This window comes from Sesamum indicum, linkage group LG8 (assembly GCF_000512975.1).
Source record: "Sesamum indicum cultivar Zhongzhi No. 13 linkage group LG8, S_indicum_v1.0, whole genome shotgun sequence".
Taxonomy (NCBI): domain Eukaryota; kingdom Viridiplantae; phylum Streptophyta; class Magnoliopsida; order Lamiales; family Pedaliaceae; genus Sesamum; species Sesamum indicum.
Genome location: NC_026152.1, coordinates 67238 through 80838, shown reverse-complemented (window position 1 = coordinate 80838; position 13601 = coordinate 67238). Strand labels below are relative to the sequence as shown.

The 13601-nt window shown below is 36.9% G+C and overlaps 3 protein-coding genes across 3 annotated transcripts; 2 read left to right on the top strand and 1 right to left on the bottom strand.

Moving 5' to 3' along the window:
- On the top strand, positions 3462 to 5855 carry LOC105167230 (transcription initiation factor TFIID subunit 8). The gene is made up of 3 exons (XM_020695807.1): positions 3462 to 3606; positions 4604 to 5448; positions 5494 to 5855. Exons 2-3 carry the CDS (start codon positions 4955 to 4957, stop codon positions 5786 to 5788), a joined length of 789 nt encoding a protein of 262 aa, XP_020551466.1. The 5' UTR covers positions 3462 to 3606; positions 4604 to 4954; the 3' UTR covers positions 5789 to 5855.
- LOC105167228 (14 kDa zinc-binding protein) lies at positions 6754 to 9127 on the top strand. The gene is made up of 6 exons (XM_011086853.2): positions 6754 to 6910; positions 7004 to 7096; positions 7599 to 7685; positions 8041 to 8188; positions 8528 to 8645; positions 8737 to 9127. The coding sequence occupies exons 1-6, from the start codon at positions 6864 to 6866 to the stop codon at positions 8802 to 8804; spliced, it is 561 nt and encodes a 186-aa protein (XP_011085155.1). The 5' UTR covers positions 6754 to 6863; the 3' UTR covers positions 8805 to 9127.
- On the bottom strand, positions 9783 to 13399 carry LOC105167227 (probable arabinosyltransferase ARAD1). Its single transcript, XM_011086852.2, has 4 exons — positions 12620 to 13399; positions 11904 to 12191; positions 11032 to 11397; positions 9783 to 10394 (listed from the first exon to the last, which is right to left on the bottom strand). Exons 1-4 carry the CDS (start codon positions 13229 to 13231, stop codon positions 10206 to 10208), a joined length of 1455 nt encoding a protein of 484 aa, XP_011085154.1. The 5' UTR covers positions 13232 to 13399; the 3' UTR covers positions 9783 to 10205.

Genomic DNA, 13601 nt, shown 5'->3' with positions numbered 1-13601 from the left:
GATGAAAACGCATTTTCACTTAAACAATGTAAAAGCGCCAATCTATTCAAGAATGCGAGAACGACTTCGTCCTGCATTTTTTCCTTCTTCTTCCCTGATCTCCTCTGTTAATTCCTGCATACTGCTTTGTATCAACAATATATGATGCGGATTCTCGTTGGATTTCATCAGACACCGCGCTATGTTAGCTCGGTGACAATCAATTTTTCTTTTTCAATGTCTGACACCGCGCTTTCTTAGCGCGGTGACAATCAATTTTTCTGCATTATCGTCTGTGTCACCGCGATTGGTTAGCGCGATTTTATTAGCTATATAAATCGGACGCTATTCTCACATTCATACACATTGAAAAATCAGGAGAAGCAGCTTCAAAAAATTAACATTCAGTTTCTTATCCCTTACACTCTCAAAATCAGCCTTTGAAAATTCATACACCACCATATCTCGCAATTCTTGTAAAATTTCTTCACTTGTTATTTGAAGATTTACAATTGAAAAGGGGTATAGTAAGTTATTTATTAAATTTTTGTGTTATTTGTTCTTTTTTTAAATATCTTATTATATTATGAAAAAAATTTATATTGATGTGTATTTTATTTTGTTCTGAAGATATGGCGGATCAAAACACTGTTGATATTGTTATATATTTTGGAGGTCAACAAATCAATTCGAATGGTTCTGTAAGTTATGATCGACCTCCACTCGGATTCATGCAAATTTCTCGTAGTACTACATTTGCTGAGTTAGAGTTAATTTTGTATGAAGAGATTGGTATGGATAGGAATAATTTTAAATTGCATATATTCTTTAAATACATAACATTTAATTTTGGCCAAAGGAATGAGATGTTGTTGGCAATTAAGAAGGATCGTGATATGCAATTTTTTTTAAATCCGGTGAATAGATATGTGTCAATTGATATTTTGTCGAAGCGGAGAAAGTTCTGCAAAATGCTGTACCAGATGACTCAGCTGTTGGTGATTGGGGAACGTCAAATCAATTCGAATGGTTCTGTAAGTTATGATCGACCTCCACTCGGATTCATGCAAATTTCTCGTAGTACTGCATTTGCTGAGTTAGAGTTAATTTTGTATGAATAAATTGATATGGATAGGAATAATTTTAAATTGCATATATTCTTTAAATACATAACATTTAATTTTGGCCAAAGGAATGAGATGTTGTTGGCAATTAAGAAGGATCGTGATATGCAATTTTTTTTAAATCCGGTGAATAGATATGTGTCAATTGATATTTTGTCGAAGCGGAGAAAGTTCTGCAAAATGCTGTACCAGATGACTCAGCTGTTGGTGATTGGGGAACGTATATGTCTATGATAACCCAAGATTTGCCGAGCTTACTAGTAGTAACTCAAGAAATGGGGCGGTTTGGTATTAATGAAGATTATGTAGGTCCATCATCGTAAGCAGGCCCCTCATCATATGCAGGTCCATCGTCGTATGCAGGCCCATCATCATATGCAGGGACAAATGCATATTCAGGTTCATCGGATTATGCATATCCATCGGATTATGCATATCCATCGGAATATGCGGGTTCATCTGAATACAATGATGAAGATGCCGAGCTTGAAGCTGATAGCTTGTTGAACACTGAGCAAGCTGACTCAGAACCAGATGAGGTTGAATTAGAAGACCAGATTGACCAGAGTAATGACGATGATGGTGATGTAAGTATACCTGTTATGATGGAAGTTCTTGGTGAGAATGCACAAGAGCATTTTGATTTGAACATGCCTGCTGTGCCCGACAGAATGAACCTATATCCAGAAGTTCCATTTTTTTCAGCACAACACACCCAGAAGTCCCTGCAGACTCGATTGATATCCCTACTGGTAGGTGGGGCAATTTTTATGACTCAAACGCTGGAGAGCTCGCCAACGGAATGCTATTTAAAAGTAAGGACCATTTGAAAGAAAGTGTACAAGATTACTCGGTCCGATTTGCAAGACGAGAATACCAAGTGGTGGAGAGCAACAAAAAATTATGGAAAGTCGCTTGCAAATACGAAGCACAGACTGGGTGCTATTGGATGCTAAGGGCCATATTCAAATCCAACATGAGATTATTTAAAGTTACCAGGTATGTCGGACCACATACATGTCTGATGAATGAGATTTCTATTGACCATGGTAACTTAGGAAAGAGTATGATCGCAACACATCTGCTGAGTATGGTTCGTCAAGACCCATCCTGTGATGTAAAACATGTCCAGCAGATTGTGAAAGATAAATTTGATTTTGAAGTCCCATATCAGAAGGCCTGGTTTGCTTTGAAAGCCGCTAGAGAACAAGTGTACGGCACTTGGGAGAGTTCTGTTCAGAAGCTGCCCAAATATATGGCAGCATTGCAAAAATGGAATCCTAGGGCCGTTGTGGAGTAGGTGCATTTGGCAACAGACAGCCCGGGCAGGTACATGTTGAATTATGTTTTCTGGGCATTCAGACCATGCATTGAGGGATATCGTTATTGCCGTGACGTTATAAGCGTGGATGGAACACATTTGTACACGAAGTAAAAACATAAAATGTTGGTAGCAGTAACTTTAGATGCAAATCAGCAGGTGCTGCCGTTAGCGTTTGCACTCGTGGACGAAGAGTCGCTTGCGTCATGGCATATATAAATTTTTTTTTATATTCCGGTTAGCCACCGCGGTGACACAGAGAAATTTTCCTTTTTTTATAAAAAATGTGGCACCGTGATGAGTGTTTCTAACACATTCAAAATCACCCTACTTTACTAATGTTTTTTTTTTGGTATGTTTTTAATAAGTTCCCCGAATAACTACGGAATAGCGATCATAATCATCATCCATTCTATCTTAATCCAAAAATTTATTCATTGTGTTTGGTTTTGTATTTTAAAGATAGATAGAGAAAAATAGATATAAGTGTGTGTTGAAAATAGATGATATATTTGGATTTGTGTTTGGGGATAATTTAAAATATTTTTAAATAAGTGTTGTAGGTTTTATATTGGGTTTTGAGACATAAAAATCACTGTTAATTGTCAAATCATATATATTTATATATAAATATGTATATATATAAATATTTTATGTTTAATATTGTATTTTTTTTAGACAAAAATTACTATATATTATCAATATTATATATATATAAATATAAATGTATATATATATATTATATATAGAAAGTTGAAAAATAGAAAAATAAGCAGATAAAGTGTAAAAACACAAAAACAAACATTGAGATTCGTATTTCAAAGTGTACAGTTCGTTGCCAAAATTTTAAAAACCATTAGTTTTTTATTTACACAAAATTACGAGATAATTTATCTATATACGATTAAGGGAAAAAAAAAAAAACTAATTTCCTGGAAAGCTTATTTAGTAATAATAGATGGCACCCCCATTCATGCATCATCCAAGTCAACTTGGCATTATCTTGATCAGTATTTTGGTTTGTTATGCGTTCCGCCGTCACCTGCACTGCATTGATCGGAGTCCGAAAGCGGTGGGGTTTTGTTTAGAGTTTAGAGATGGCGTCCAGGTTGTGGGCAGTAAAGGCTGTAATTTCTTACCTTAGGCTTAGGATCTCTCTCAACAACAGAGGTTTTGACACTGGTATGTTTAATTTGTCCTCTCCTCTGCCATTAGCTACTTCTCTGCCTATCCATCTATTACAAAGATCTGATTTTATCATTATCACCACCTTCTGCTTTGTGATCATCATTACTGATTTATTTCTCCAACTCTTTTCCACTTTGTTCACACCTTAAAGATCATATTTTCTTTGCTATAAATCCTCTCTCAGCCACCCATATTGGACTGAGTAGACAAGGCCTTCTCTTTCTCTTTAATATTATTCAGCGTTATCGCTGCTCTTTGTCCCTAAAAGTACTCTTAAAAGTTATGCCGATTTTCCCCCCTGCTAGTGTTTGCTATTTACTTTGTTAGAAAATAATTGCCACTGTTTTTTAGCCTTGGCATTAGGTATGTAGAAATTAACAGGCTGCAAATTTGCAAATTTACTTGGTGAACCAAAAGGAATAAAAGTTTGGATTTATGTTTTGAGTGTTTTGGAGATAAAGAAAGAAAAATAAAGATAAGTAAGTGTGTATTGAAAATAGATGGTATGTTTGAATTTGTGTTTTGAAGTAATTTAAAATATTTTAAAATAAGTGGTGTAGGTTTGATGTTGGGATTTGGGACACAAAAATCACTGTTCATTGTCAAATAATCTCTTTCATATATAAATATGTATATATATAAATATTATATGTTTAATGTTGTATTTTTTTAAGACAAAAATTATTATTTATTGTCAAATCATGTTTCTTTTATATTATTAAATGTATATATAAATTATATATAAGAAGTTGAAAAACAAAAAACTACACAGATAAACTGTAAAAACACAAAAACAAACATTACTTGCGTTTTATCTTGTTTCGGAAAATGCAAGAACATAAATCCAAACATTGCCATTAATTTGGTAATTTCAGAATTGGAGTCATTTTATGAACCATTATTATTTAGGGAGGAGGAGTAGGAGTAGGAGTAGGATCTGCCAATTGCCCAAAATCTAGTGTACAATAATAATAAACTCCTCTTCTATCAGGTCTTATTCAACAACGTTGGAACAAAGATTTGTTAGCAAGTTACGGCCCAACGGTGACACTATGCGTGGAGAGGCTTTCGTTATACCAAGTCCAGCGTTCGTAACACCCCCAGCCCTGATTTCTATTAGGGTTTGAAAGGACGGAAACGCCCCCCTCCCCAAATCTCATCTTTGTATAAGTAAAACTACTCTTCTGTCTTTGCTTTAAGTCAGCAGCTAGGGTTACTTTGGAGTTTGAGGCCATTGATGATTCTCTGTGTATACTGTGTTCATCTTTGATTCTATTGTGTGTATACCTATTCCAGTAAAGGCGGCGCCGTTGATCACCTCATTTCATATCCAAGTTCAGCGATGAGGGGAACATCACTGCGTCAAAAGCAGCTGCCGCCACGCTTGGACGGGGTCGGCCCGATATCGGAATCGGAATTTTCATTTACCATAACCCGAGTGGCGGTGGCCCAGATCTGCCATTCTGTGGGCTTCTATGGAGCCCAAAACTCGGCCCTTGAAGCCCTGACAGACATCACCACAAGGTACTTGGAAGCAATAGGCAAATTGGGGGCAGCCTCCTCCAATTCCGATCGCCGCACTCAATCAAACCTCCCAGACTTCATCGTCGCACTGGAAGACTTGGCATCTATACAAGGTTTCCCGGGCTTGTCGGATATAAGATCACATTCCCTATGGACTTCAGCTGTGATTAATGATTTGATGAAATTGGTCAAGTACAGGGATGAAATCCCTTTTGCACAGCCGTTGCCGCCAAAGAGAAGTTTTGTTCAGGGTGCCAAGAGGAAATTATTGAAGCACACGGGCGATAATAAGAGATTGTATTGTAATGGCGGATTGAAGCACACGGGCGATAATAAGAGATGGTATTGTAATGGTGGCAGTTGGAGGCATGTGCCAAGTTGGTTACCTCCGGTGCCAGTGGTGGAGGAGAAGGACAAGGAGCAGAAGGGGGAAGTAAAATGGGAATGTTGGGAGGAGAGGGAAGAGGAAAAATGGGACTGTAGGAGGGAGACGGTGGAAAGGGAGTGCAATAATGAAAATTTTCAAGTATCTGGAAAGAGAGGGAAAGTAAGATTCAGAATGGGAGTGGGATTAGATAATAAGGTTGTTAGGGTTAGGAATTTGAGGGTGAAGGGTGTAACTGCAGGGATTGGAAAAAGGGTTAACAATTAGTTAAGATTTAATTTTATTGTACGTATATCTTTTCCTCTTAATGTGATGATTGTAAATCTTTTATAAATTTTATTAATATTAGGGCATTGTAAATTTGAAAAAAAAAATTATATTATTGATCTCATTTAAAAAAGAATTTATAGGTAGCTTGCAATATATAAATTTTATAAGATATAATTTTAGTCATAATTAAATTAAAATAGTGAATAACACGAGGCACACACTAATATATATATATATATATATATCATTGTTAATGAATTTAGATGTATTAGGACTTTTAAAATTGATATTTGTTCTTTTATACCTAATTTTGATATTTTATTAAAATGCCTATTTAAGTAAGGTCATTTATGTCTGCTAACAATGGGAAGAAGCACATGACAATGTCACACTTTTATGTATAGTTGAAATTTTTTATATTTGGAAGAGTAAATTACATTTTGCCATTTGAATTTTGCCTGCTTTGATACTTCATCATCGAAATTTTTTTTATGTAAACTTATCATTTCAACATTAATAGTACAATATTCAATATTCAAATAATACATATAGCGAATAACATTGACATGATTGACATCATTAATTTGTAATTATTAACTCGTCACTCCTTGAGAATCTATTTCTGATATTGAATTGAAGTTCTATCATCAACCATCAACTTACAACTAATAAACAAAAAAATACATATATAAAACGAATGACAAATAAAACTATAAAAGTTCATGAAAATCACTACTTATGTAATACATAAAATCACAACCCGATGATGTTTAACTCTAAGCCCACATTTGATACAACATCATAAAAATAAAATTACTCATCATTAATAAAATAATAACTGAAATGTATGTCAGTAAACTAATATTTACAATAAATATTAAATTAAACAATACTTTTTACAAATATCAAAAGATTCAAAACACCTGAAAATGTGTTCCTTCTCATTTATTTATTTTAGGAAATTCTATTTGCTTCTTGTTTAAAATTCCTGAGTGGAAAATTATATTAGAAAGAAAAATCAAATTCGTGGGTGGATTGTGAAAGCTGCGAACTGAGGTAGAAAGAACACCTGATGGCGGCGCCGGCGATGGCAGCCATGAATTCCGTCTCTCTCTTACGGTGCTGTTCTCTCTTTCTTTCTTCTTCCAAGTACTAATCTGATATCTTTTTTATTCTCTTCGACTTCTTCTCAAATCCCCTTTGTTGAAACAGTGGTCCCTTGTCTCTCCGAGCACTGCACTTTATCAGAATTTCAAATCCCGTCCCCCGGAATCCACTGTTTCGCGCTCCTTTTCACTTCCGCAGGTATATATTTCCCTGCACCTGTACTTCCTGCTTTGCACTTGATTTTCGTTCTTCATATGGCCTTTCGCATTATCTGTGTGTCTGTAAAGTTCAGATTTTTTGTCTTTTCCCAGATTTGCAAGAATAGATCGTTTTTCAACTAAAAACTATAGGTAAAGAAAGGGCGGTTGTGATTCAGGTCATGGAGAATGATCTCAAACTGTAGGAGAAGCAACGGCTTTGTTTAGAAAGATTATCACATTAAGTTCTTGACAAACGAATTTTTCTGACAAATGTTTACGCCAAGAATTAACTAATAACCATACTAAACTCGGCTTTGGAATCTTCAATATCCCATTACATTATGCAAAATGTGGCTGTAATTTTGAGTTTCTCTGCTCTCTCTATTTACCAAAGCATGCTGCTTTTAGCGTCATGTTATTTGGAACTTAATGATTCTATTACTTGTTTGTTACACAATTTATCTATTTAGTATCTTACCTTACCTTTGTGTTTCTTTCAGAGTCTCATCGTCGGTAAGTGCTATAAGTGATGAAGAGGCTGCTGCTAGAGCTGCTGCAGTCAATGCTGATAGTGGCGCACCAACAATGTCTGTGCCTCTAACACCTGCTCATAATGTCATTGTCATGCTTTCACCTTCTTTCCTTGAAGAAGTTTCTAAAGCAACAGAGAAAAGCCTGAGTTTGAGATTTATTCTTCTTCTTTCCTTTTATTCCTTATCTGGAAGTGTCTTATTTTCGAGTTAATTCAATCTATGAATCCACTGCATGGTTTAACTTCCCCACCTCTTCCCCAAGCCAAAAGAGGGAAAAGGAAAATAAAGAAGTTATGTTAACTAGTACACTTCAAAAGATTTCCAGTTATACCAGTGTCCTTGTCATTCTTTCAAAGTTCATTTACATACCTAGGTATAGTTTCATGCTATATTATTCTGTTCTTTTTAGATTTGACAAGATTATTTCAAAGGAGATCCCTTCAACCATTGTATATGAGGACGAAGCAGTACTTGCTTTTAGAGATATCAGCCCACAGGCTCCTGTTCATGTTCTTGTCATTCCGAAGTTAAGAGATGGTTTAACCGAACTTGGCAAGGTAGTCTTTTTTTTTTAATTCTTATGGTACGTGAAAATGGTTGGTCATATTTGTCATGAAACTAATCAGAAGTTAGCATAATTAAGAGAGGACAATTCTAATAATTTGACTTTTAGGTCATTTTACGTATCAAATAAGCACACAAACAATATTTACTAGTTGGCCAGTTTATAATTTGTTTTGGCAGTGCCTTACTGGTCTGTCTGCTCTTAAACCAAACAATTTGGCAGTTGGCGTCGAGAAGAGGAGGGCCAGCTTTAGCTACAATGTTATTTCATAGTCATCCTGTCAGTGGGAAGCCTACTGGTTCAACTTCAATTTTATTTTGATCTTTGACAGGCTGAAAAAAGACATGAAGAGATATTGGGTCGCCTTCTTTATGCTGCCAAGATAGTGGCAGAGAAAGAAGGCATCATTGATGGTTTTCGTGTTGTTGTTAATAGTGGCCCATCTGCTTGTAAGTCTCTCTCTCTTTATATATATATATATATATATGTAGTACATCTTCCATTCTAATTCATTGTAACAAGATCTCTCTCTCTCTCTAGGTCAATCAGTTTACCATCTTCACTTACATGTGCTAGGAGGGAGACAGATGAAATGGCCACCAGGTTAAGATACAAGTCAAAGGCTTCTAATATCTTTTGGTCTTCCTTGTTGCAGAGTTTCTGAAAACTTTTTATGCATCTGATCTGTTCACTATTTGTTGGCAAGACTTGTTTAATAAAACACAAAGGACTAGAACTTTATACTAATATGTCCTTTTCTTTGTGAAGATGTTGTGAAATGCTACACATGAGGTCATAGATCTAGAGGAATAGCCAGCCATTTCCCAGATTATTGTTCACATAATCTGTTGAAGGCATCTGGTTCTCCAGATGCCACACGGATTCTCATCGATACCTTAAATTGCCATGGCCTTGAAAATTGTTTTTGGAACTCTAGGTAAATTCAGCACCATATAACCATATTTTCTCTTGATGCTTTGTTAGCTTAATTAACTACTATATATGAAATAAGCCTGGCAGAATGATGTCCCTCAAGAGTAGAAACTATTGCTGCTTTTGCGTTGCTCTTGATGTGCACCATGGCCTCGGGTGGCTGGGAAGATATTTATTGATCCTGGTATTTGGTGTTGTTGATCATGTTAAAATGAAATCAAAATGTTTTCTTGATAGCATGAAAAAATATGGTAGATGCACTACGTTTTATCTGTAGCTTTTGTTGCAACAGAAATTGCCTTAATACTGTGAAGATATACTTGCTGCGTAAGTGTAGCTGTTATTTACAGAGGAGTAAATGTCAATTTTTTACATGCTCATAAAAAACGGACTGGACTTTGCAAAATATTGATATTACTATAATTTTCTTTCTTAACCTTGCTAAATGTCGCAACTTGCAATTATTATAATTTCCTTTGAGCTTGGCATGCCAGCTGGCAATGACGCTGAGGTTGGCCTGAGATTAGTAACAGCTCATGATATTAGTTCATATATGCTGCTTTCCCAGAAACATTAAAATGCTGTTTCATACGGAATAACACACATGTGCAGGCAACTGATTCCAACAGGTATTACCAAATCACGAATGGCACTGGAAGACAACAGTGTAAACGCCTTTCTTAGGACATTTATAGTCACTCAAAATGCAAAGGAAAAAGAAAATGACAAAAATAACAAATTACTGCGTTTTGCTTTGCTGAAGCAATCAAAATTTGAAGAGGTCAGCACATTTTCGTAACATGAACCAACTTAAGTTACTTCATAAGGTGTTTTTCTGTGTTGTAATGTACAACTCGATTCTAGTTCATCACAAATCAGCGGAGCTTTTATGAAATGCAAGCACAAGGACAACCAACAAGATGCATCCTTAAAAGAAGTAACTGTTGTAGTCTGCCCAAGTCATCTCCCGTCTATGAAAACCAGCATCTTCTTGATGATGGCTAATTGTGCATTATCTCCCAAGTGCTGAGGCACGGATAGGGATTTTAGTCTGCAAAAATCAATTGACTTGTATGTCATAGTGTTGTATGCACCCCTGACTGGTTTGAGCAGAGGCACGAACAGTCTGGCTCCATCGAGTCCCTGAGCACAATCCTTTTGACGCGGTTGCTCATAAGTTTGACCAAAGGCAGCTTTAGAGAAACTTGGCGCCAAATTTCTTTCACAGTCCCATTCGGATCCTCATACTCGAAGTATCTCTTCACCTGGATTGCATAAAAAGAAAATTAAGGTTCCAATTGAATTAAAGTTGAGCAATTTACTCTCTGGACGGTCTCTCTTATTACAGTAAAAACCTATTCTCTAGACATATTCCCATGAATACAGAAGAGAAACATACAACTATAAACAAAGAAAACCTCCACTTATTGTATAAATAAACCAGAACTGAAGTGAAACCAAAACCACCACCTTGGTCCACAAAGCGACTTAAAGCTATGGTCCATATCTTAGCAAACATTTCGCCTTCACCATTACAAGAAAAAACTGCAGTAGTGAACTCAATCTAACAAGACCTTTTCCATACTCACTTGAGAGGTACTCAGACACTGATTTTACATTCTGGTCCTTAATGGCCTAGTCCAAAGTCAAAACAGAGATATCCAAGTGGGCAAGATGTTCTAAATTCCTAATTTATGAAAATTCCTACTTCATGACCCTAGTTAAGCCTGCATATAATCTCAATCACTTCCCGGTTCATGCCAACTACTTCTAACCTAGAATTTCAGATAAGAAACAGTGAGTGTAAATATGATGAGCAACTTCCCCAAAATATTTATTTTATGAACATATAAGAAAAGCAAGAGTTTTGCATACATGGTAGGTTAATATACTGAAATGTACCTCATTCAATTCCTTTTGGAACTCCAAAATTTTCTCGGAACTGACCCTCCTCAGCATTTTCACCAAGTTTCCAGGTCTAACAGCAGTATTGGAATCAACAAAAATGGCAATCTTTCTATAGTCTATGACATCTTCAAAAGGCAACTCAATGTAGTCACTCACAATCACAGGCACACATAAACTCACAATAGCGTCAAAAAGTCGGCAAGCTGATGGAGTATCACCAGCTGGATGTAAACAAAACCTTGATGTATGCATTCCTCGTGATGCTATGCGACGACTCTCCCTAGACTGCGCCCCGTGTTTGATAATGACATCCTCTTCATTCTCAAGCACTTGGAAAAGCAAATCTCGAATCTTACCACCCTACATTGAACAATTAAACCAGATTATGTGTATTGCATGCATAAGTGAGAATATAGAACAGATACAGACTAATGACAATACAAATGTGCAATAGTGAATATATATCAACAATCAAGATGTTCCGCTGCCGAGACCAGTAGCAAGTCGGCCACTATTGTAGCTTACCTACAAAAAGGGGATGTGAAGGCAATTTTTAAAAGAAAATCACCTGTCACATTAGTGTATTTAAATATCTCATCTCTAAATTCTAAACAGTAAGAAATATACCCTTTTTTGTCAGGATGCAAGTTCAGACAGATATATCTTCAGTATATCATACATATAAATAACTTGTGCATAGGTGCTGGTTTATATATCTGAGGAAAGAAAATGATTGAAAAAAAAAAGTAGTCATATACAATCTACAGAAAGATGATACTTGTAGGTAACAAAATACAACCATCCTCGGAGGAGCAGTGATAACAACGCGGTGCACACCATCAATGAAAATAGATGTAGATTGTTACCTCTTTTCTATAGCGATTTCCCATAAAGAATAGCAGTGACTTGCGATTCTCCAGGCCAATATCCCCCTTGTATGTATTAATGCGGTGTGAATATGGTAGAATGACATCCTTCACTAGGGAAGCTTGATTGCGAGCCAACCTCCCAAAATCTGAAACCAATAGAACCCCATTCTTGACCCTATCAATGACCTTGTACAAAGCATTGGGATCCTGACATATAAATACATGATCCCACCCATTATTCCTCTTCCAATATCCTTGTTCCTCCAACCACTCCATCAAAGCCTCCTGCATCAGTCAAAAAGCATGAGTACCCTACTACTTCTTCCTTGTTAATAAATCTCACCAAGGCATGAGTATCTTGTTTTTTACAAGAATGTCAAGCAAACAGTACAGGAAACCACACATGGTGATCCAATGAAGTTAACAATAACTCATTTCATTGTACATAGTGATCAATGAAGTTCAAGAAGTACAGCAAATCATCTAAAAGTTGCGCTGTGACATATAACCAAAAGATATAAGAACACAAATATGCAACCAGATTAGTAGCAAATTGTAACTTTTGCTAGACAGCAAATTGTAATTTTTGCTAGACACAATTTAGTTGAACCAGCTATTCCAAATCAATATCCAACAGCTCCAAGAAAATAGCCATACATAAGATTTCAGGCTCGGTAAGGAGCAAACACTGTAAAGTTGATAATATATCGTACCTGGGTTTGCTCATCATTATAAACAGGCCTGTCAGGAGAGACGTTCAGAGTGGCGGGTCGAATCGGATTGACGATGAGACTCAAGGAAGAGAAAAATGGCACGTAGAAAAGGTCGGCCTTTTCCGGGTCCATTACCCGAGTCACTGCCGAGTAGACCCTTTCGTCACTCTGACGATTTAAATCCAAAAATAAGTACCATTCAGCGGAGTGCTGGTTGCCAGGATACTTGAGCAGCGCGTCGGTCCCCACAGATTCTCCTCCACGCGCCGCCGTGTAGCTCTGAATAACCCCGTACGTAAATCTCCTAGGCAAATCATACATATATATTTTGACCTTCTTGTTGATATCATTAGGATCAGAAAGAGAAGGGAAGTTGTGATTGATTAAATTAATTGAGGTCTTAGTGCTATAATTGGGAGGGGTGTAGAAAAGGAAGGAGTAGAGGGCAAAAAGGGAGAGGAGGGAGGCGAGGGCGAGAGTGGGGCGTATGAGAGATTTACGGGGCATCTTGGAGAGTGTGGTTCTGGTATGGTGGGAAAGTGGTGATGTGGGAGGAGAAGAGAAAGAGGAGGTGGTGGGTGGCGGCGATCTGAGTTTGGGCCGGAGATTCATTTGGGGCGGAGGGCATTATAATTCGGTCATAGGATGGATGATGATGATGATGAAAGATGCAGAGACATTATAGGTGCGCGAAATTGCAAAGGGGAAATCGATAACAAGAAAAATCAGCAGCCGGGGCTGGGGCTGGGGCTGGGGCCGGGGCCGGCGCCGGCGCCGGGGGGTTGGAATGGCAGGTTAATAACTTTTGAGTCTCTTTAGTTGGAGAAGTTACATTATTGTAGCGGTGCACTTACAGTGGCATTAAAAGTATAGGCTTGGAATGAAAAAGGTTTTTATAGTCGCCCCCCTTTCTTCCTTTCTTCTAATTCTTTTATTGTTATTATAGAAATCAATTACTAAAGTACAATTTAATTTTTTCCAA